The 22,033-nt window shown below is 51.6% G+C and overlaps 2 protein-coding genes and 1 long non-coding RNA gene across 3 annotated transcripts; 2 read left to right on the top strand and 1 right to left on the bottom strand.

The window, feature by feature from the left end:
- The first annotated feature begins 2,829 nt into the window (after window positions 1–2,829).
- On the top strand, window positions 2,830–7,835 carry TSPAN1 (tetraspanin 1). The gene is made up of 8 exons (XM_047871891.1): window positions 2,830–3,087; window positions 3,533–3,597; window positions 6,051–6,257; window positions 6,465–6,539; window positions 6,656–6,754; window positions 6,834–6,989; window positions 7,090–7,173; window positions 7,360–7,835. Exons 2-8 carry the CDS (start codon window positions 3,541–3,543, stop codon window positions 7,405–7,407), a joined length of 726 nt encoding a protein of 241 aa, XP_047727847.1. The 5' UTR covers window positions 2,830–3,087; window positions 3,533–3,540; the 3' UTR covers window positions 7,408–7,835.
- A 2,933-nt stretch (window positions 7,836–10,768) lies between these two features.
- Window positions 10,769–20,312, bottom strand: POMGNT1 (protein O-linked mannose N-acetylglucosaminyltransferase 1 (beta 1,2-)). Its single transcript, XM_047872834.1, has 22 exons — window positions 20,195–20,312; window positions 19,515–19,684; window positions 18,776–18,890; window positions 18,506–18,624; window positions 17,792–17,857; window positions 17,589–17,702; window positions 16,618–16,735; window positions 16,326–16,424; window positions 16,031–16,158; window positions 15,610–15,680; window positions 15,308–15,383; window positions 15,044–15,127; window positions 14,913–14,954; window positions 14,642–14,700; window positions 14,230–14,302; window positions 14,013–14,141; window positions 13,803–13,928; window positions 12,517–12,581; window positions 12,278–12,322; window positions 11,911–12,046; window positions 11,537–11,646; window positions 10,769–11,437 (listed from the first exon to the last, which is right to left on the bottom strand). The coding sequence occupies exons 2-22, from the start codon at window positions 19,632–19,634 to the stop codon at window positions 11,350–11,352; spliced, it is 1,983 nt and encodes a 660-aa protein (XP_047728790.1). The 5' UTR covers window positions 19,635–19,684; window positions 20,195–20,312; the 3' UTR covers window positions 10,769–11,349.
- Window positions 19,356–21,954, top strand: LOC125173558 (uncharacterized). The gene is made up of 3 exons (XR_007155078.1): window positions 19,356–19,437; window positions 19,745–19,881; window positions 21,733–21,954. It is a non-coding gene; the product is annotated as an uncharacterized LOC125173558 (long non-coding RNA).
- Window positions 21,955–22,033: the final 79 nt, after the last annotated feature.

Raw genomic sequence — 22,033 nt, 5'->3', positions numbered from 1 at the left:
AGCTTGTGCGCACTCTCTCTCTCTCTCTTTCTCTCAAAATAAATAAATAAACTTAAAAAAAAAAAGGTTCCTAATTTAAAATATACTGTTGAGTCATTAACATTGAACTCATAGACAACACCACTATAACTTGTACCTGGATGACATATCATATGTCCTCTGTAAGGCACATCACAGGCTTCTTGTGCTTAGCAACACTAGACAACACTTCAGCATTATTTGATAAATGGCAAAATCATCAACAAAAAGCACAGAAATGCATAAAATGTGACACTAAATAGCCCACAAGAAGAACATGTGTTTATATTATAAGAGGTGAAACAAGAAGGTAGAGTATCCTCTTGTTCAACCTCAGCTGAGAACAAGAGAATGAGGCAGCTCAAAATTTTTACAAATGTCCATGAATGACCACCAAAGTGACACGAGTATTGGTTTGGGGTTACAGATGAATTTTAGTGAGTAGGCAAATTCACAGATATGGAAGCCATGAATAATGAGGATCGACTGTATAAGGAAACTGAGGCTCAGTTAGGTGAGGTCACACAATTAGAGACAGGGAGGGGTTCAAATCCATGATGGCTCTAGGGCCCAAAGCCCAGACAGTTAACTCTTGCTGTTCTGCACTCATTTATTCATTTAAACATATGTTCACTAACAACTTCATATGTGCTGGGCTCTGGGGATGTAGATGGAGGTGACATGGCCCCGATTCTTCTTGAGTGAGAAGAGAAAGCCATGTGGATAATCAGTGCAGGTGGAGGAACAGCTAGGTCCCCAGGGGATGTAAGTTGCGTCAACCGGGGTTTATTTCCTTTCTTATAGGTGACAGTGTTGTCAATGGCTCTGCCAGGCCTTGCACTGAGTTGTTGTGGGACTATGGACTTGTCCTTTCTCCCTCCACACTCTCTTTCCCTCCTATTTCACCTCTAGTCCTCCTTCCCAGCCTCTGCCTTTTCTCTGTTCCTGCAGGAGCCTGCCAGCAGATTTTAGGGTCCTCAGCACCACCCTATACAGCCTCACACCTACCTACTCCCCCTCTAGCCTCTTCTCTTGCTATCCTCAGTCTTAGAAAATGGACCTTTCTCCCATCAACTTCTAGCCACTACACCCATAAACCCACTTTGCCCTTGGCCTTCTTCCTCAAGTCCCAGACCAAGGCCTCTTCCTCTGCTCTTTCTGGACGTCAGCTCTTCCTGCCTTCTCAGAGATTCTATCAATATAGACAGTCTGCTTGGTGGTTAAGATACAGACTCTGGCACCAGGCTGACTAGGGTTGAATCCTGGCTCTGCCACTTATGAGCTGTGTGATCACGGCAAGTGCCTAACCTTCTGTGCCTCTGTTTCCCCGTATTTAAAAAGGGGATAAAAGAGAATCTATCTCATAGAATGGTTGTGAAGAGGGGAAAAAAAACTATATATGTAATGCATTTAAAACACGATCTACACAACTATTAGTGTCATCAGCCCTCCTCTCTCCCCTGTTCCTTCACTGCTTCCTCCCATTATAAAAAAACAAAACAAAGTGTCAACTATATTCAAATTTTTAAAAATTTTTAAAAGTCCACTTCATCCAACTCATACCCCTCTGGTGATGACTCTTCCCACTCTGACCTCCCACTCTGTGGTCATTCTCATTTGTCCCAGAGTGGTGAGAAAATCTTATTTTAAAACTCTATATAACTATTCTGTTATACAGACCAGGACACAGAGGCTTGAAACTGAGTCTAAGTAGGGGCGCCTGGGTGGCTCAGTAGGTCAAGTGTCTACCTCTTGATTTTGGCTCAGATCATGGTCTCACAGTATTAAGCCCCATGTCTGGCTCTGTGCTGATAGCATGGAACCTACCTGTGATTCTCTCTTTGCTCCTCTCCCATGCTTTCCCTCTCCCTCTCTCTCTCTCAAAATAAATTTTAAAAAGAAAAAGAAAAATAAACGAGTCTAAGAAATGCCCCTGGGGTTGCACAGCTAAGAAGCAGTAGAACCAGCATTGGAGTACCTGGTCTGAGTGATTCCAAGGCCAGAACTTCCCCAGCACCTCAAGGTCGGGCGGCAGCATTAGAGTGGAAAGTAGGACCAGCAGCGGAAAGAGGCAGGCAGGAGTTCAAACCCTGAGGGATTTTTGTAGAACGGGATTGCTGAGCCTTCAAATTGGGGTGATGTTTTTGTGGGACCATGGTGCCACCTGCTGGCAGAAAGGAAAGAGGTGCTTAACGCAGATTGCTTAGAATACTGGATCGCTGTGGGGGGGGGGGGGGGAGCAAGAGAAAGGATGGGAAGGGAGCCGAGTAAGGAGGAAAGAAGGGAGCAGAAAGATGGGGAAATTGAGATTTTGCAGAGGGAAAAGGACTAGGAGTCATTTGCTGCTCAGAAGAGGGGGCAGAAGCTACTAAACCTTGGCCATTTCCTTGAAAGTGTAGATGTGCTTGAGTGTGTGTGTGTGAGAAACAGAGACAAAGAAACACAGAGACACAGAGAGACTTTAAGAATGTACCTCAGATGTTGCTTTGTTGTTTCTTAGTTGCTGGGGATCCATCCACACATAGGTCAGAGTATGTGTGTATGCATGTGTTTGTGTGCACGCTCACGAGAGCTAGTAGGTGTTTATGTACATATCTCTGTGTGTGTATACAAATGGCAGCTTGGGCAGAGGTATGCGTGCCTGTGAGCACACAGGGTGTATGAAGCATATGTGCCCGGTGGTGGTGGAGGGCACCCAGAAATTCTGTGAGCTGCTTGTTTACCCTCAGATTTCTCTTCCTTCTTCAGATCAGGAAAGGTGTTGCTGCGGTTGGTGTTGCCAGGCCGACGAGGCCCGCTGCTCCAGTGGCTGTGGGGACAGATCTCCAGGCAGCAGGGGGCAGCAGGGCAAGAGGAGGCTGAGTGACTGCTGGGTGGGGCAGACGGGAAGGCAAGCAGAGGAGGAGGCCTTGAAAAGCCCTGCCCCGCCTACAGGTGAGCAGTGGTGTGTGAGAGCCAGCCCCGTCTCACTGCCTGCCCACTCAAGTGGCAATTCCCTGGAGTTGCCTGTCCCCTCTGGAGCCTCAGCAGATTCTTCTTTCAGAACTCGCTACCAAGAGCCCTGAACAGGTGATGGTATAGGATAGGGATTATCCTATAAAGTGAAATCAACCTGTAAACAGGTTTGGGAAGCTGGGAGGCCAATGGGGAGGGTCTGGAAAGAGTCTAGGGCTGGGTTGGGAGAGAGGTCCAGGACATAGTGGTGCCAAGGAAGGGCATGAAGTAATCTGTAGTGTGGGGGCTAGGTTTGGGGCACCAGCGGGGAAACCTGGGGTGTTAGTATCTCAGAATGTCAGGTGCTGGTAGAGGTCTGGGGCAGTACAAAGAGGTAGGGGTGTCAGGAGGATTTGGGAAAAGTCCTGAGGTGTCAGAGTCTAGATTCAGGGGAATTTTGGTGATTTATGGGTCCTGGATGCTGGAGTCTTCTATGTCAGGGTCCAAATGGCAGAGCCAGTCCAGGGGCCAGTGGAGGCACGTGGCACTAATTCCTAACTCACACTTGTCTGCCTCTCAGGAGCCACCATGCAGTGCTTCAGCTTCATTAAAACCATGATGACCCTCTTCAATTTCCTCATCTTTGTAAGTATGGGGGTTGTGGGCTCTTTGGGGCTTCCTATAAGAGTGGGTCACAACCTAAGCAGAGCCCAAGCTGGGAAATAGGACACTGCTGTGTCCAGACTCTGTGGTACAAATTTCCCATTATGATAGGGTGCACAATTCTCCCCAAATACTGAGTCCTGGTCTCAGGAGCAGCCTGGCTGCTACACAAGTTGGGGAGGAGAAGCGTAGGAGAAGGTCCTCCCTTCTAGGAAGGTTCAGCCCAGATTTAGCACAGGGCAGTGTAGGCTAACAGGAGCGATTGTCCCCTTTTATAGGGACTGGGGGCCCAGTGAGAGGAAGAGGTTTGCCCAAGCTTACCTAGTGATCAAGGAAATTCAGTGGCCTCTGTAGGACAAGCAGCTGAAAGGAGAAATGCCTGAAGACCTCAGAGCAGAGAGTCAGCCTCAAGCAGTCTTTATTCATTCAACAAACCTCAAGCAGTCTTTATTCATTCAACAAACATTTATGTGCTAAGACTGTGCTAAGTGGTGGGGTGAAAGGTGAGCAAGCCCTTTCTCTGCCCTTGAGGATCTCAGATCCAGCAAAGCAGATAGGCAGACGGTGGCAACGTACTGTGTCTGGCCTTAGCAGAGGGGCTATGGGAGCCCACAGGAGGGGCCTGAACCCTGGTCAGAGAAGACTATCTGGAGGAAATAGGTGAGGCTGGGAATTTGCACTGGGTGAGGAAGTTGTAAAGCATGCAAAAAGACCCAGAGGCAATGAAATCGGATATTGTTCAGAAAACCAGGAACAGATTGTATAGGGCATGTTTGAGGAAGCTGAGTAATGAGGCATGAACCCTGGAGATGGTGGTGGAGATGGGGAGAAATGGACAAAGACAAAGGCCTCAGATGGTGGCCAAGGGGCAGAAGGGGGGCAAGGCAGACAGAGGTTTTGGAGGTAATGTCTGTGGCTCTGGTATGAGCAACCTGGGGGATGTCCCACAGGCAGCTGCATACCCAATGGGGCTGCAGCTCTGGTTGGAGCTGGACATGGATATTTGGAAGTCATGTGACCACAAATGGTCAGTGAAGCCACTGAGTGGGTAACAGCACTCAGGCAGAGTGACCTCTGAGAAACCCAACTTACAAGGATTATGTGGAGAAACGGCCACCAGGAAGCAGAGAAAGAGCAATGGAAAGAAATCAAGGAGAGCACAATCTCAGAGAGATCAGAAGGGCATGGCACATGAAGTGTCCACCAGATTTAGCACAGCATGGCACCACAGACCTTGGAGCCACACTAGAGTGGCTTAGAGTCAGTGAAAAGTGAGGAAGTAGAGACAGGAAGTGTAGATGGATTTTTGGAGAAATTGGGCTAGAGGTGAATAACCTGACTCCAATATGGTCCATGCCTTGGGCTTCTTTTAGCTTCAGGGCACTAGCCTTTATCCATATATCTGGAGAAGGCAAAGGGATCCCAGCAATATGGAGATAGTAGGGGCTCCGGTCCGAGGGGGTTAAAGGCAAATCCGGTTTGGTTTCTGGCCTCTGTTGGTCAGGCTTTGCCAGGCTGGGCAGGGCAGGGCAGGGCAGGTCTCAACCTCCTTGAAATTTGACCCTTATAGGCTGGGAGCCCAGCTCTCTGTCCTTGGGCAAACATGCCTGGGATCCAGCCACAATCTGCCACCTGGTTCTAGCCTCAGTTTCTATAGCTGGGCACCAAGGTGATGTCAGGCTGATTCATCTGCTGATACTCTGGATCAGGATGGCTTTGCTCTAAGAGGTGTGACATCTGGACAGTGTACCTCCTGCCCAGTCTGGGCCTCAGAATCCCCTGAGGTTTGGGGTTGAGCAAGAGAGAGCCTCTAAAAGAAACCCTGGCTGTACTCCCCCTCTGGTGCCTCAGTTTTCCTGTGAGGCAAAGAGAGGTCTAGGTTAGATGAAGGGCAGGCCTGGAGTTTGATCCTGGAGAGGGGCCAAATGGAGCCTCAAGGTAGGTGTCCCTTCTCCCCGAGTCCCTCTCCAAGGTTGGAAGCAGGTGTAAACCTCAGCCCCACCTCTGTTGCCATGGTGACTGTTGAGCCTGCTCAAGCTACAACCCCACTGTTTCACCTATCAGAAGACAGAGGCGGTTCACTCTGCAAGGAAATGGGGTGGGGGTGGGGTACCCTGCTGCCCTCACCTGCTTGTTTTCACTCCTAGCTATGTGGCTTGACCCTGACAGCAGTGAGGAAAAGTCTTGCCCTTCTCCCATCCTGTAGATATTTCTGGAACCCCTGATCCCATTTATATCTGCATAGGTGCTGGCTATGGGTGGCCCAGCTCCCATTTTTCTGGCTCTACAGAATATTTTCCTCCGTGCAGGATGAGTTTTTAAGACTCCTTAGCCAATAAAGGGAGAAACTTTCTCATTTCCCATCTTCCTGACTCAACTGCATGGTAAGGAGCTGCTTGCCCGCACTGTTTTATGGTCTGCCTCTCTGTCCCCAGCTGTGTGGCGTTGCCCTGTTGGCAGTGGGCATCTGGGTGTCCGTCGATGGGTCATCCTTCCTGAAGATCTTCGGGCCGCTGTCATCCAGTGCCATGCAGTTTGTCAACGTGGGCTACTTCCTCATCGCAGCTGGTGCTGTGCTCTTTGCTCTTGGTTTCCTGGGCTGCTACGGTGCTCAGACTGAGAACAAGTGTGCCCTCATGATGGTGTGTCAAACCCAGCTCCATAGGCCCATAACCAAGACCCGGGGCCCCCTCACCCTTGACACCAGGCTCTGGGGATCCCCAAACCGTGCTCTGGACTCCAGAGGCCTCAGCAGAGGGGGCAACTGCCTTGTTTTAATGGGTGGTGGGTTACAATAAGTGAGGCAGGAGGGACTGTCTCTAAAATTCAGACCTCTGTTCCCCATTCAGTTCTTCTTGATCCTCCTCATCATCTTCATCGCTGAGGTTGCAGCTGCTGTAGTTGCCTTGGTGTATACCACCATGGTGAGGAGTGGGGATGGGGCAAGGGGGAAAGATCGGGAAAAACCCTGCAAGTGGGCTGTGGCCTGTGAATGGCCGCCTTCCCTACCAGGCCCTAAGCATTGACCTGCCCCATCCAGGCTGAGCACTTCCTGACGTTGCTGGTAGTGCCTACCATCAAGAAAGACTATGGTTCTCAGAAGGACTTCACCCAAGTGTGGAACACCACCATGGAAGGGGTAAGGTGGGCTGGGGGAGATTTTGGAGTGGGGAGAAAAAACAAGGCCCCACTGACCACCCTTCCCTCCTCATTTCCAGCTCAAGTGCTGTGGCTTTAACAACTACACGGATTTTGAGGGCTCTCCCTACTTCATGAAGAACCATACCTTTCCCCCATACTGTTGCCTTGATGATGGCAATGGCACAGCCACAGAACCCTGCACCAAGGAGAAGGCTGATGACAACATTGTACAGGTGTGGTATGGAAGGTTGGGGGCTGCTTTAATGTCCTCAAAGTGCTGAATGAGGGAGGGGTGCAGCTGCTGACTACAGCCCCTCTCTTCCCTCCTCCAAGGGCTGCTTCAGTCAGCTTCTGTATGACATCCGAACCAACGCAGTCACTGTGGGTGCTGTGGCAGCTGGAATTGGGGGTTTGGAGGTAAGGGGCATGAGGAGGTTGGGGCAGGATATCCCCACTGGATCAGGGTGCTTGACCCATCTTGGAGGCCTTGCAGAAGGAGACAGACTTCTAACAGAGCTTCATGTAGAGTGTCTGGGAGGCAGGGGACTGAAGCGTAAGGACCCTGATCATATCCCTTATCTCTACCTATTCCTTTCCCACCAGCTGGCAGCCATGATTGTGTCCATGTATCTGTACTGCAATTTGAAGTAAGTCTGCTTCTGCCTCCGCCACTGCTGCTGCCACATAAGAACTGGGAAGAGGCATCCTGGCACTGTCAAGCGGCAGTGTTTGGGCTGAGGACAGGATCTAACAGTTTCATTTGGGCCAGAGTGGGCCCAGCCTTGCTGCTCTGGACTTGGGGCCAAATAGGGGACCACCCCCTTCCGACTGTGCCTGAGTTTTCCTTCCAATGGTGGGGTTGGGGTCAGAACCTCTAAGGCAGTCAGTTCTCCTGCCCATATTTCCAGTCTGTCCCTTAAACCCTTGACACCCTTTCAAGCCAATGGGGCTCTCAGTGATCCCAGCAGCCCTGCTGCGGGATGAGAGAAAGGCACCCTAAAACATGGACACATGCAAAATCAGCAGTCACCAGGCGGATGTGTAGAAGGCTCTTCAGAACTCATAACCCAATTAAAATGTCTCCGTTTGGAACTCTTTTCGCGTATCCTTGGAGAGGCAGGCCCATCTTGCCTCACTTAGCTCAGATTCCTATGGGGCTGGTGACTCAGAAGGCCCCTGGAAAGGTCACAAGGGTGGAGGTAGATGCCTATTTTCCCCCTTCATTTGGATTCCAGGCCTGGGAGGGAGCCTAACAGGGATGACCAAGAGGGCACTCGGGGAGGAACTGGGGGCTGGGCCAGTCTGCCTTCCCATAATGTGGGAGGACTTTGACCTGAAACTACCCCCTCCTGGGTGGGGGCAGTGGACTGGAAAGCTATGAAAATAACAAGCCTGTGCCCAGGTGGGGGTGGAGAGACAAGAAATACTGCCAAGGCAATGGGAGGGTCACTTCTTAGGCTCTGGAATCCCTCCAGAAGCCCCCATCAGAGGATCCAAGCTGCCTACCCTTCTCACTCAGGCAAAGCCCATACCTGTCCTTGCCTTGGGGATTTTAGAAAGAACTTTGTTTATTTTGGTCTTGGCTTGCCTCTGGGACTCTACAGATCTGATCTCTTAATCTTAACCACCCCCAAGCTCTAGAAACTGTGCCTAGAAAGGCCAAGTGACTTGTTCCACGTCCACAACCTTCCCTGAAGGGCTGAGCCTTGACTTGGGCCCAGACTGTCTGACTCCAGAGTCTGGTGGGGTCCTGGCTGATGTGGAGTCCAATTTACCTGAAGGCCAGAATATCCCAGACATAGATCTGATTGCTGCTGAACCAGGACGGACAACACTAAGGAGGAAGGCTACAGCCAGCAAAACCCAGACTAGCAAACCAGTCCTCCTTACTCCCCACCTGGTTTTCCTAGGGCAGTCCAGAACTATTACCCCTTGCTGAGCCCGAGAAGGAACAGCAACCTGGAGAGAACCACACAGTGCCTGAGAGCTAGTCCCAGGTCCAGATCAGGAGCCTGCTGGGGGGCTGGGCAGGGAGAGCAACTAGTCCCTCTCCCCACCTTCACAACCTTACCATCTCTCACACACCACCCTTCCCCAGGTACCTACATGGAGGCTGCAGGGGATTTGTTTGCCCAGGGCGGGCCTCCACCACCTCGTGAGCTAACTGCTCCTCAACTTGACTGTTGTGGCACCTCAAGCACTATCTGTAGCTCCAGCAAACACTGAAGGCGTCAGGGTGGCGAGAAATGTCGGAGCACCTGTGCCATGGTAGAGGGAGGGGTAGAGCTGATAAAAGGGCGGGAGTTCTAGTCAGTTCCTGCCTCCTTGGCCAAGGCTCTACATAAGGCACTCACCAGACTTACCTTGAACAGACTCTGCAGGCTGACCCATCTCAAGAGGTGTGGTCTACACTAGATCCCTTAAATGTCCTGCCACCTGCCTTAGACTTTCTTATCCACTCCTTCTAGACAGTCCTATCCATTTCCTGGTGCTTCTATGACTAAGTTAGATCTTTCTAACTTCTTTGGATCACTGGCTAGGTGAGAATCTGATGAAAATGATGGCTTTTCAGGCTATCTGGGTGGCTCAGTTGGTTGAACATCCGACTTCGGCTCAGATTATGATCTCACAGTTTGTAAGTTTGAGCCCCACATCAGGTTTGCTGCTGTCAGCTCAGAGCTGCTTCAGTTCTTTTATTCCCCTCTCTCTACCTCTCCCTTGCTCATGCTTTCTCAAAGATAAACATTAAAAAAAATAAGAAGAAACGGGGGTGCCTGGGTGGCTCAGTTGGTTTAGCATCTGACTTCAGCTCAGGTCATAATTTCATGGTTCATGAATTCGAGCCCCACATTGGGCTCTGTGCTGACAGCTCAGAGCCTGGAGCCTGCTTCAGATTCTGTGTCTCCCTCTCTCTCTGTCTCTCCCCCACTTATGTTCTCTCTCTCTCTCTCCCAAAAATAAACATTAAAAAAAATTTTTTTAAGAAGAAATTGATAGCTTTTCTCCAGAAAAATTTATAGATATGGAATCTGCTTACAAAGTACCCAAAGGGGGGCACCTGGGTGGCTCAGTTTGTTAAGTGTCTGACTTTGGCTCAGGTCATGATCTTGCAGTTCATGAATTTGAGCCTTACATCAGGCACTCTGCTATCAATGCAGAGCCTGCTTATGATACTCTGTCTCCCTCTCTCTCTGCCCCTCTCCCACTTGCTTGCTCTCACTCTCTCTCAAAAATAAACAAACATTAAAGGGTGCCTGGGTGGCTCAGTTAGTTAAATGTCCGATTTCAGCTCAGGTCATGATCTTGCGGTTCGTGGGTTCAAGCCCCGTGTCGGGCTCTGTGCTGACAGCTCAGTGCCTGGAGCCTGTTTCAGATTCTATGTCTCCCTCTCCCTCTGCCCCTCCCCTGCTCATGCGATCTCTCTCTCTCTCTCTCAAAAATAAATAAAACATAAAAAAAAATTTAAATAATAAACATTTAAAAAAAAGTACCCTAAGGACCACAGATCCTTGTTCCTACAACTCCATCTTCAGCCCAGTCATAGCCTCCTGAATGATGCCACCCCAGTTCTGTTTCACTCACTTCCTTTCCAACCCCCCTAGACTCACCTGCTCTCCCATCACCTCCCCTAACGCCAAGTATCCCTTTTGCTCTGTTGCTTCATCTCTGGAGACAGGTACCTAAACAGACCAGCTAGGCAGGTTAACTGCCTGATGGGAAGAGGCTTGGGGTGGCTTCTGTAAGCTCAGCCCCAAGTACAGTGAGGCTAAGGTCAGGCTCAGCTGTCTTAAGGTGGAGCTTAGGGAAAAACCTTGGTGTTTGAGACTGGGGCATCCCCTGGTGGCCAAATGGTGCCAAATGGAAGCTAAACTCTGTGGAGGACAGTAAGGAAAACTCATTATCCATCATGACCATTCTCTCTCCTACCCATCTCTCTCTGTCTCTCTCTCTTCCCCCTCCCTGCCCCCCCCCCACCCCCACACAGTCACACCATCATAAAACACATCCCCAGAGGTTTTCTCCTTTTTTAATCAATGACCACCTTATCCAGCTTCGGAAACCTGGACAAAGAGGAGGCTGAGAAGAGGCCTGGTTCAGTGTCTGAGGGTCTCTGAGTGAGTCTGCATCAGCAGGTGGGCCCCAGGGGGCCTGTCCATGGGTTGGGCACAGCAGTTTCCTGAGTAAGAGCCAGCCCCACCCTCAGGGCAGCACCCAGCCAAGAAAGGAATCAAGGCCCTCCAGGCTTCAGCCTTTTCCCAAGGTCCTCAGGACAGTCAATAAATAGGTTAGATTCTGAGCCAGGCTTGGGAGGAGGGAGTGTGCAAAGGGCAGGATCAGCTGCCCAGGGACCCCGATGATTCCCAGGTACTATCCTGCCCCTTCCCACAAGGAAGTAAATAAATAGACCTCCAACTCAAGAACAGGGGCGTTGGAGCAGGGGAAGCCTCCCCTTGAGTTAGTAATTAAGTCTCATGTTAAAAACAAACCAGCCCCAACCCCTGCCAGTGTCTACAAAATCCTACAGGATGGGGTGAAGGGCTAGCCTGCCTGGGGGTACACAGTACCCAGCCCTGCAGGGTCCTGGAAGAGGTCTCATGTCTGTTCTGCAGCTCCTGGGGCTCCCTCTTCCTTTGGGGGTGGCTCCAGGAAAATTGGGATGATGGATGGTGGCTTCTTCACCCTGGAAAGATAATTTGAAAATGTATAGGGAAAAGGTAATTAGCTATGCCCGCTAATCCCACTAGACTCTCACGTCCCAGGGCAGAAAAGAGTCACTCACGAGTAGGGGGAGGCTGGGACGCCCACCACCAGGAAGTGATTCTTCTTCCGAAACAATCTCCACAGGCCCCGGTGGTTGCCACGCACATCCAGGTCCCAGATATGGAGGCACTGGTAGGAGTGGGACAGAGTGAGAGGCAAGGGTCAGAGAGCTGTGGGGAGGGGCCACTGAGGACCCTTGGCTCAGCCTCCAGCCCCTCAACAGTCTCAATTTGTAAGACGTAGCATCTTCTAGAATATGGAATTGGACAAAGGGTTTGAAAGAGGGGTTCCCAGAGGATGAAGAAAAGGTTCTGAGGTAGAAGATTCCAGAACAAAGGCTCCCTGTATCTGGTGGGGAGGAGTAAGCCTGGGGTGGGTATGTTAGTGGGGCACCTTGGCAAGCTGGGTCCAGGTGATAAAGTCATCATCTTTCTCCATTCGGATGAAGGCCACATAGGTGTGGCCCTCTGTGTCTGGCAGGAAAGAGTCTTCACAAGGGTTCTTGCTGTGGTCCAGAACCTCAGCTTCGCTGCAGCAGAGGGTAGGGGAGAAAGGCCAAGACAGAGCCTGCTTCATGGGTGTGTTTTACAAGGCCCTGTGCTTAGTTTAAAGCTCTGCTATTGCTGTCTTGAAATTCTTAATTTTTCAACAAGGTGTCCTGCTTTTCATTTTGCAGCATGCCCCAAAAATAATGGGGCCAAGACCCCCAGTATTTGCCTCCTCACTCCCTGCCATATATCCCTACTGCCATAGGCCATACCTGAGCAGCCTGTGAATTTCTGCTTCATAAGCTTCCTTCTTCAGACTGAAGGAGAAGGAAAAATGGGTCAGGGGAAGGGGTAACCCCTCAGGTTCCAGGGGCAAGGCAAGGGATTACATGAGAATTGGGTGGCAGCAAGGCTGGGGTAAACAGCAGGCCCCAGGGTTGGAGGGGAATATTGAAGATTGGTCATCAAGGCTCCTAGATATCCTCCCCTCTGCTCTGTCCCCATCCCTGACCTGTCCACGTTCCTGAGCTGGACACCTGGAACCGTGTTGAACTTGTGCTTCTTGAAGTAGGCCTCCTGAAGTGGGTGTGAGGGTGAACATTAGGGCATTACACTCTCAGGCCCACACCCGCCCATTGACCCACCACATAGCCATAAGGCCCACAGATGAAGTCCTGGACCCAGAGAGGTCCCCCTAATTTCCCTCCATCTTCCCTATCCTCCTCTTTGTAGCATCTTTGGCCGGCTCTCATAGCCTTTTTTTTTTTTTTTTTTTTTAAGTTTATTTATTTATTTTGAGAGAGAGAAAGACTGTGAACAGGGGAGGGGCAGAGAGAGAGGGAGAATCTCAAGCAGGCTCTGCACTGTGAGTGCAGAGCCCTATGCAGGGCTCAAACTCAAGAAACTGTGAGATCATGACTTGAGCCAAAATCAAGAATCAGATGCTTAACTGATGGAGCCACCCAGGCGCTCCTGCTCTTACTAGCTTTAATTTCAGCTCCCTCATTGCTAGAGACCTCATGCCCACACCAGCAGCTCATGCTCCTGACCCCTGGGTTAGTCCCTATTCCCAGTGGTTCTCCCCGGGTCTGCTGTTGTAGAGCCACAGAAGCCAGAAACAGGCCCTGTGGGGACCAGAGGGCAAAAGGCCAGGCTGAGCTGAGACGGAGGAAAGTGCTAAGACCAAGGTACTGAAAATGTCAATGCCTGCCCCTCTCTGGGAGATGAGTAGGGTCTTGTATAAGCCGATCTTTCAGGGTCCTTCTGGAATCTAGGAGGTTCTAAGCTGCCCATATGTTCCTTTGGGCTGGCCTGTCTCAATGCATACTCTTGCTGTATGTGGGGAGTGGCCCTTTGGACACAGCCATGTAAAGCATGGAGGCCCAGGGACCTCCCTGTTCACTTTGGGCTGAGGCTTGGGCCCCTCCACTTGCAAGGACAGGAGAGGGCAAAGCTTCCAGGGCTGCATAAGCGCCTGGTGACAGAAATCCCCTCCCCACACCCACAGTCGGGTGCTAAAAATAGTAATAATGAAAAAAATACGAGCTAACCCTTATATAATGCTTGCAGTTCAAAGCATTTTACATATATTAACTCATTTAAGCCTCGTAACCTGGAACCCTTGTGATAGGTAATATCTTTATCCTCATTTTACAAATAAGGAAACTGAGGCAAATGAAGATAAGGAATTTTCCCCAAAGTTAATAAGTGGAAGAGCTGGGACTGCTCTAGAGTCCATGTTCTTGCTCTATCTACTATTCTGTGCCCACCTCCACAATATCCCTGCCTCCCACTCACGTGGAAGTAGCCATTCATGTTGAGGCCAACGATGCCGAAGTGGTAGGATCTGGAAACATCAGGGATGATGCACTCTCGGCCTCGGCGTTGTTCAGGCATCCGCATCCACATGTCCCAGTCCCAGAGCTGGGGGCATGGAAGATTATGATGGTTAAGAGGTTTGGAGCTGGGAGGGGACTGCAGCCCACTCACCCTACCCTGCCAGGGAACCTTTTCCGGTGTGGGCCACTTGGGCTCAAGCTCCTCCTTATACAGGGACTTCCTGAGCACCCAGCCCAGGCCAGGCATGGTCTCCACACGGTACAGCAGTGCTGGGTCCTCAGCTGTGTGTTCATATCCCTGGGGACAGGGGTGCCATGGTGGGAGGTATCAGCTTGGTGCTTGTGCTGTACCAACACCCCAGCTGACCCCTGGCCACTTGGCTTACTTGGTCGTTCCAGGCAGAGATACAGTACAGGCTGTCGTCCTCTTCTAGTAGGTGGATGGACTGGCTCAGGAAACTGAGACAGGCAGGGTCCAAGGGTTCAGGGAAGGACAAGGACAAACCCAGTCACACAGTGATGCTGGAGGAGCTAGAGATGGGACTCAGGAGTCATGCCTACTTGTCCCTTCCCCCAAATCCCCACTGTGTCTACCCATCCTTCTACTCTCTACTCCAACCCCAACACCTGCTGTCCTACCTTTGCAGGCTTTCCCCCCACTTTTAAGCTTATTTTCCTCAGAAAGCTCTCCCAGACATCCCACTGCCTTCTTTCCTGGAGACCCAGTTAAGCAAAGAGGCCCAAGGAAGCCTATAGGAGCTGAGTGGAGAGGTACTTATGGAAGGGCACTCCCCTCACCTGAAAAAGTCCACAGCAATGTCCAGGTCCTCTTCCAGAACCACAGCAAACCTGGCTTCCTACAGGGGGAGGGGGACAGCATGACCCCAAGGGGGCCTTTCCCATCCTGTGCCTCCTCCACCCCCATCTTATTTCTCAAGCAGCACTACCCCTGTTTTCCAGATCAGGAAGCTGAGGTCCAGAGAGGAGAAGAGCTTGCTGTATAATAAGACCAGACCTTATACCCATGTTTCTCCTCCCTAGGTCCAAGGACTTTGTCCTTACTACTCACCGGAAACAGGTTGAAAGTGGCAGTGAGGCTGGCTTTGTAGTGCTGGGTGGGGAACGGAAAGAGGGCACATGAGCTTTGGGGTGGATGGCAGGGTCAGGTGTCTGCCCCTTCCATCCTTGCCTAGGCAGTACCTGAGACACACGGGCATTCTTGATGCTGATAGGAGTGTGCTGGATGCCCCTCAGACCAAACAGGGCCACCACATCCATTGGCTCCTAGAAGGCATGGCCACTGGTCACCATGTGAGCCACCTCCCCCTGCCCACCTTGCAGGCTCCGCCATGCCAAACCATTCACATTTCACAGCCCTTGCCTTGGCCGTCTCTTGTGATCATTGCTACTCAGCACCCACGGCCCTGGGCTCTGCTCTTCCCATAGCCCCCAAACCCCACTCACCTCATAGTAGCCATCGATGAAAACTGTTATCATCTGGGGAGACACCCCCTGGGCTGAGAGTAGAGAGCGCAGCATCCTGGGGAGCCCAGGGATGGGTTAGGTCTCTGTCACCCAACTCTGGGTTCCCTTGTGCTTATAGATGGGTCCACATCCCCCTGTTCACCCACATGGGTGAATGGGCCTAGAATCTGTTGCCTTTCTGCCCACCTCAAGAGTTCCTCCTGCAGGCAGATAAGCTTGAGGGTCCCACTTGCTAAGCACCCTCCTGTTCAGTGCTGGATACAGCCCACTCCCAGGCTCACCTGTACAAGTAATTGGGCCGGTTCCCTGCAATCACAGCCACAGGCACATTAAGGACCTTGTTGTCTGGGAGCTGAGGGAGAAACAGCTTTTAGTTCTTGCCTCACTCCCTCTTCACATTGGGATCCCCACCTAGGGAAGAGTTCTTTGGGGAGAAGGCAACTCCAGAGTAGAGAGGGAAAAGGCAGAGGGTCTCCCTGTCCCGGCCCTCCCATACACTCAACCCACATCCAACTCCAGGCCTTTGTTCACATGGCCTACTCTTCCCCCCAACAGGATGCCCCCCCGTCTTTCAGAGCTCAGCACAGATCCTCGGGTCCTGGTTCCCTCTCAGGCTGAGGTAGGGAAAGCCCAACCTGGCTTTTTCCTAGGGCTTCTGGCCGAGTTGAGAAGGAGTCCAAGCCTCACTAAGGCTGCACTCACTGGGTCAGGGCTGAACTCGATGGGTGTGGGGTCCTTGCAGCTGCACACACTCCCATAGCCCTCAACTTTGCTGCAGAAGCGCCGGCGGCGACGGTTCAGCTCTGTGTCTGCCCAGTGGCACTCGGCCTCTGAGGGAGGGATGGGGTCAACAGGATGAGGCATGTAGGGGCAGAAGACCAGTGTGGTTTACAAAACCCCAGGCACTCAGTCAAGAGAATAAAGCTCCATTAAGAGGACCCAAATCCCCACCTCCAGCCCAGGCACTGCCCTGGAGCCCAGACCCCACTGACCCCACCTTCAGCTGAGCTCAGCGGCACATCTGTCTTCAGCAGGACTGGGTCCCCCCAGGAGGAGAGGGCAGGTGACTTAGAATGTTTCTCCCCAAGGACAGGACCTAGCAGGGGGCAGAAATGAGGGGCAATGGGGGCCCAGGCTCCAGTTTGAAAGCTTCTTCCCAACTCTCTGCCCACTTTCATCCAGCCCACCACTTCTGGCTCCTATTTGCCCCCAACCCCACCCCATCTCTTGGTGTTCTGTTCCTTCCAGACCCCTGATACTTTAGGGTGGATGGCCCATGGTGCCGGTACCTCCTTTCCGTCCCACGAAGGCCCAAGTGTCCCTCCAGCCCAGGGCAGGGCCAGCCTGACTGCCCAGGCTCCTCAGCAGAGCCTTGGCCGTGTCCTTGAGGTGGAAGGAGCCCTCGTCCTGGGAGACCAGAGAAAGTGGTCAGCCTACCTGCCATGGTTCTGGGTGACCTGGCTTCATGGAGCACTCGCTATGTGTCAAGCATCACGCAAAACCTTTTTTTTTTTTTTTTTTGCAAAACCTTTTATTTAAATTAGCTCGTTAAATTATCCCAACAACCCTCTGAGGTTACTATCCTTTCACAGTTAAGAAAACTGAAGGTTTAGAGAGATTCTGAGAATTATCCAAGACGGCCATGCTAGTAAATCCTTACCATGATCCCATACAATCTGCATCTCTCCGCTTTTTTCCCACCACTTCCCTCCCCTCCCTTAGTTTGTTCCAGCTCCACTGGCATCCCTGCAATTCCTCAAGCATGCTAAGCACCTTCCCACTTTAGGGCCTTTGCACTCGTCAATCTTCTTCTCTAGAACACTCTTCCTCCAGATAGTCACCTGGACCTCTCCTTACTTCCTCCAGCTTTCTGTTCACGTCATTTGCTTAACAGACACCTTCCCTTTCTAAAATGCATCACCCATTATTCTGTCTTCCCTGCTTCACTATCTTCAGTAAGTTATCATTTCCTGACATCACACGTTTATCTGGCTTTTTTGTTGTTGATCTTGCCCCGCAGAATGTAAGCTTCATAAAGGTTGCTTCTGATTGTAGCTCTAGCACCCAGATCAGTGCCTGGCATGCAGTAGTTGCTCAATAACTATTTGCTAAATAAAAATGACAAGGCTAAGATTGGAACTTGTATTACCTTCCTCCAGAGGTTCTTCCCACTATGCTTTATGAGGGGTATAGAACCCAGGGCCATGAGCAAAGTTGGAATTGGGGGCATTGGGAGAAGGACCAGGGCAGAGTCACTGACCTTGACAGTGCAGATGAGCACTCGGCCAGGTGCCACCATGTTGAGGAACAGCACCATGGCCTCATCCTCATGAGGTGAGTATGTGTCAAACACACGCTTTGCCATCACATGGCCCTGGCAGGGACATACCTCTCATGAGTTAATGTCACCAGCAAGGTGGGCTGAGCTTCAGCCCTCCAGGTCCCCCACCCCTAGAACCTCACCGTGGCCTGGTTGAGAACGATGACATGGATGCCCCGGCCTTGCTCCCGAGCCTCGTCCTCCAGCACCTACAGGGTGGCAGAGACAAAATCCAACTCTTCATGGTGGCATTCAAGGTCTCTCTGTCTTATGGGAATTTAAAAAATCAGCTGCATGAAACCTCTCCTCCTGCCTATGCCTCTGTTAACAGTTCTTTTCTGACCCAGCCTGAATGCCACCTCTTCCAGAAAACCTCCTTAAGTTATCCATTAGAGAGATCAGATCTTTCTAGAACCCTCCTCTCTACGGCTTTCAGACTCTTAGAGCCCTAACGTCTCTTCCTCGTGCTGGAGATATTATAATCCATCAGATTAAGCCCCTCGAACTGGGGCCAGCTCTGATTACCTCTAGGTCCCCAATGCCTGGAACTAGGCTGAGGTCAAAGAAGGGACCAGAAAACAGTTATGGGATAAGTCAATGAATTATCTACCTACTGATACTAACGATCACTTTGCATAATATTCCACTACACGCAACACATTTCACATACTTTTCTTTTAATCCTGACAAGGAGAAATCATTAGTCCCAGCCTTTAGATAAGGAACTGAGGCCTCCAGAGCCACATAGTTTGAAAGTGGCAGAGATGCAGTACCCACTCAGGCAGTGGATCCCAGAGCCACGGACCCACACCCTGAGTAGAATACAATGGCTGTACACCCGACACTGGCCCACTTACCGTAGTGCCATCCACAGCTACATATACTTTGCTGCGGCTTGAGTACACCTCCACATCCAGAACCCGTCGGGGACCACTGCCCCTGCGCCGTGATGGCTCTAATCGGCCCAGGGCCTCATCTGTAGAGGTGCAAATGTCAGGGAGATGGTCTTTCCAGCAGCATCTCATCCCTTGGGATCTGCCTACCATTTCAGCTGTGAGATCCCGGGGGACCCCTCCCCCCCCACCACTCCACCTCAACAGCCAATCCCATCCTCAGCCTGGCCCCACCATAGTCTTGTTCTGGCTCCGAGTCTCCATTGGCCTCACTGATTGCTCGACGCGTGTCCAGGATCAACTTGATGTTGACAATGACGGTCACCAGTAGGAAAAGCACTGCCCCTGTCTGAGAGGAGCGGTAGGGATGACTAAAGAGGGGCACCCCCTCCAGATCATTGAGGGTCTTCCTGAAAGGAGGGCCCTGGCTGCAGTGAGGACACAGGGAGATCCTGGGGCCTCTCGTCCCTCTGTCCACCCAGTTCTACTCCCCCCAGCCAGGGTCCAGTTTCACAACCACCTCCTCCTGGGAACCACCCCTGACCCTTCTCTCTTCATCAGGGCCCTTCCTACCCAGAGCTCCTGTATTCTTCCATTTGAGGCCCTGATTTCCTTGGTCCCCTCCACAATTAGTTCCTAGAGATGGAGCCAGTCCCAGAGAACCAAGCTGGGGATCAGAAGACCTGGGTCTTAGCTCTGACTGCCTGACAGGTGTGTGTACCCCTGGGCAAAGCCTTCCTGATTAGATTTCAGGTTTTTGTCAGAAGCCTAGGAGGTTGTACTTGGGTTCTGATTCTAGAACTCTGGGCCCAAACCACCACCTCGTAGTGACGTGACACAAAGAGGTTTCCTCTCTAGAAACCTGCCGCCCCCTTCCAGGGTTGGGGGTAGCCAAGGTAAGTCCCAGTGCCAATAGTCTAGGCTAGGGTAAAGCTGGGAGGGAGCCCCTAAGAGGTTTGGGACATTTCTATACCTGACAGAATCTCCGCAGGGCCCGCTGGTTGGTCAGTTTATACTTCCAGGTAAGATACCAGCTCCGCTTCTTCCGAGCCCCAAAGGGCTTGATGAGGGAGCTGGGCTTCCAGTCGTCCATGCCGGATTGGGGAGTCACCACTGTCCTGGCCAACCCATGCCTTCAGGAATCTGAGAGACCAGAGGGTCACATGGAGTAAGGTGTTCCTCCCAAAGTCTGATACCTTCTAGGGAGACCAGGGAGGACCTCCCAGCAACGCTTCCCTGAAGACATCCACGCTGTGTGACCTGAGAAAAGTGGCTCAACTTCTCTGGAGAGGAAACCTTCAGAGGGGTCAGATCACCTGGAAACTCCCCCTGGGGCTGGGGTAACTGACACAGATGCTCGGGGACCTCCCCCCCCCCCCCCCCCGCCCCCCGCGCCGGAGAAGGGGCCAAATAATCGGCTCTCGAGGTTTATCAGCTCCTAAAAGGGCCAAGCTCCAGGTCTTCCTAGTCCTGTTGTGGCCAAAGGGCGGAGACAACCCCCTTCCTCAGCCCCCAATCCTCCACCCCCTTGCGCCCTCGCCCTCTCCTATCTGGCCCCATTCTTCTCCTCCCAGGGCTCGGGGCCGCCTGAGGACTCGGGAAACCTGCCCCGGCCGCGCCACCCCTCCCGGACTCTTGCCCAGAGGCACTCACGGCTCAGGGGGCCCGGGCCCCACTCGGGCCCCTCTCGGGCCCGCACTGCTCGGCCCGGCGCGCCGCGGCCTCCGCCTCCTCCATGCCGTTCGCGGCCCCGCCCCGGCCCGGCCCGGCCCGCCTCCCCGCTTCCGCCGCCGCCGCCGCGGGGTGAGAGGGCGGCGGGCGGCGCTTAGGGCGGCGGCGACGAGTGTCAGCAGCCCGCGAGTGCCGCGAATACTCAGCAGCCCCCGGCTCGCAACCAGCGGGCGGGGTGGCTGCTGGGGGAGAGCAGATCCGGGCCCCACCCCCACCCCCGACGTCTTGGTCCCCAGCATCGCCGATGGCAAACTGGATTCAAGTCGGAGTCCTAGAGATTTGGACTAGACCACTCGGGATTCCAGGGTCATAGGGCCTACAGGCCTCGGACACAGCTACCTGCTCCCCTTGCTTGGCCAAGGCTGCATGCACCTAGGTCTGGGGTATGCAGGCCTAGGGTATGCGTTTGGAGGCTGAGGGGAATTAAAAACCTGCTTCTACCACGACCCGAGACCTTGGGCAAGTCACTGCACGTCTCAGCCTAGGTTCCCTCATCTGTGAAATGCTTACTCTATATGATGCTTACTCTATGCCAGTCACTGTTCAAGCACTTTACTTCCATCAACTCATTGAATTCCACAACCCCATGAGTTAGGTGCTATTACTAATGAGGCCCAATGTCACAAAGCTAGGAGAGCTAGAATTCAAACCTAGGCATCCCAGCTCCGGATGTTACTCACAACCCCTGCCCTATACTGACAAGAAAAATACAGAGTTGTTGTGAAGGTTTAATGAGATAATACATATAAAGCACTTAGCTTAACATAGTAATTCTCAAACTTTACCTTGCATCAGAATCACTTGGAGGGTGCCTTAAAACACAAATTGCTGGGCCCCATTCTAAGAGTTTTTGATTCATAGTCTGGGGTAGAGCAGAATACTGCATTTCTAACAAGTTTCTAGGTGATGGAGATGCTTATTTGAAGTGAATGGGTAGCTATGCAAGTTGTAAGCAGAGGAGCAATATAGTCCCATTTAAGAGAACCTTTACTGTTTTGTGAAGGCTGTTTTAAAAGGAAACAGAGGAAGCCAGACCAGTTAGATTTTTTTTTTTTTTTTGAGCTCTCCATATTCCACCTGCTCCCTACGTGGTGGGATGGTATTCCCCCCCCCCCCCCACCAAATGTTAACAGTACTTATCTTAGAAGCTAAGATAATAAGTGATTTTTCCTAATAGGTATGTATTAGAGAACAGAAAAAAATGCAACACATTTTATTAGCATTTGAAAAAGATGTCCCTCGGGGCTCCTTCCTGATCTTCACTCCTCAATCTCACTTTCTATGGAAGATCATATCCACTCTCTTGACCTCTGTAACCACCTAGATTCTTACACTCATATCTGCAGTCCTAATATTTCCTGAGCTCCAGGCTGACCTGTATCTAATTGCCTGCTGGACATCTTCACAGGCCCCTCCAACTCAATGTGACCCCTGCTGTAATCATCTCTTCCCACTCTTAGATCTCTTTTGGGGTTCCCTTCCTTGGTGAATGACAGCAGGAACAGCTGAAGTCATCCTTGACTCCTCATCTCCAACAACCAGCCGTGGTGTCTTTACTCACCAGCATACTCTCTGCACCACGCGCAATGGCTAGCAAATGGTAGATGCTCCATAATATTTATTGAAATCACTCGTTTCCTGAGCAAATACTCATGAATGCCACTATAAACAAATAAATGTAACCAGTCACCAAGTCTTGTCAGTCTTACCTCCTTAAGAGTCCTCCATTGTGGTCTAACTGTTCTCCAATCTCACAACCTG

The sequence above is a fragment of the Prionailurus viverrinus genome, chromosome C1 (genome assembly GCF_022837055.1).
Source record: "Prionailurus viverrinus isolate Anna chromosome C1, UM_Priviv_1.0, whole genome shotgun sequence".
NCBI classification, from domain to species: Eukaryota; Metazoa; Chordata; class Mammalia; order Carnivora; family Felidae; genus Prionailurus; species Prionailurus viverrinus.
This window is presented reverse-complemented; position numbering and strand designations above follow the sequence as displayed.

Excerpts from the sequence above, each read along its gene's own strand:
- TSPAN1 (XM_047871891.1), top strand. The coding sequence starts at position 3,541 with ATGCAGTGCTTCAGCTTCATTAAAACCATGATGACCCTCTTCAATTTC. Across the intron at positions 6,258-6,464 it reads ACAAGTGTGCCCTCATGATG|TTCTTCTTGATCCTCCTCAT; the intron begins GTGTGTCAAACC and ends TTCCCCATTCAG. Across the intron at positions 6,990-7,089 it reads CTGATGACAACATTGTACAG|GGCTGCTTCAGTCAGCTTCT; the intron begins GTGTGGTATGGA and ends CCCTCCTCCAAG.
- POMGNT1 (XM_047872834.1), bottom strand. The coding sequence starts at position 19,634 with ATGGACGACTGGAAGCCCAGCTCCCTCATCAAGCCCTTTGGGGCTCGG. Across the intron at positions 14,303-14,641 it reads ATTGCTGTGGACTTTTTCAG|TTTCCTGAGCCAGTCCATCC; the intron begins GTGAGGGGAGTG and ends TGCCTGTCTCAG. Across the intron at positions 13,929-14,012 it reads AGTGGCCCACACCGGAAAAG|CTCTGGGACTGGGACATGTG; the intron begins GTTCCCTGGCAG and ends CCATGCCCCCAG.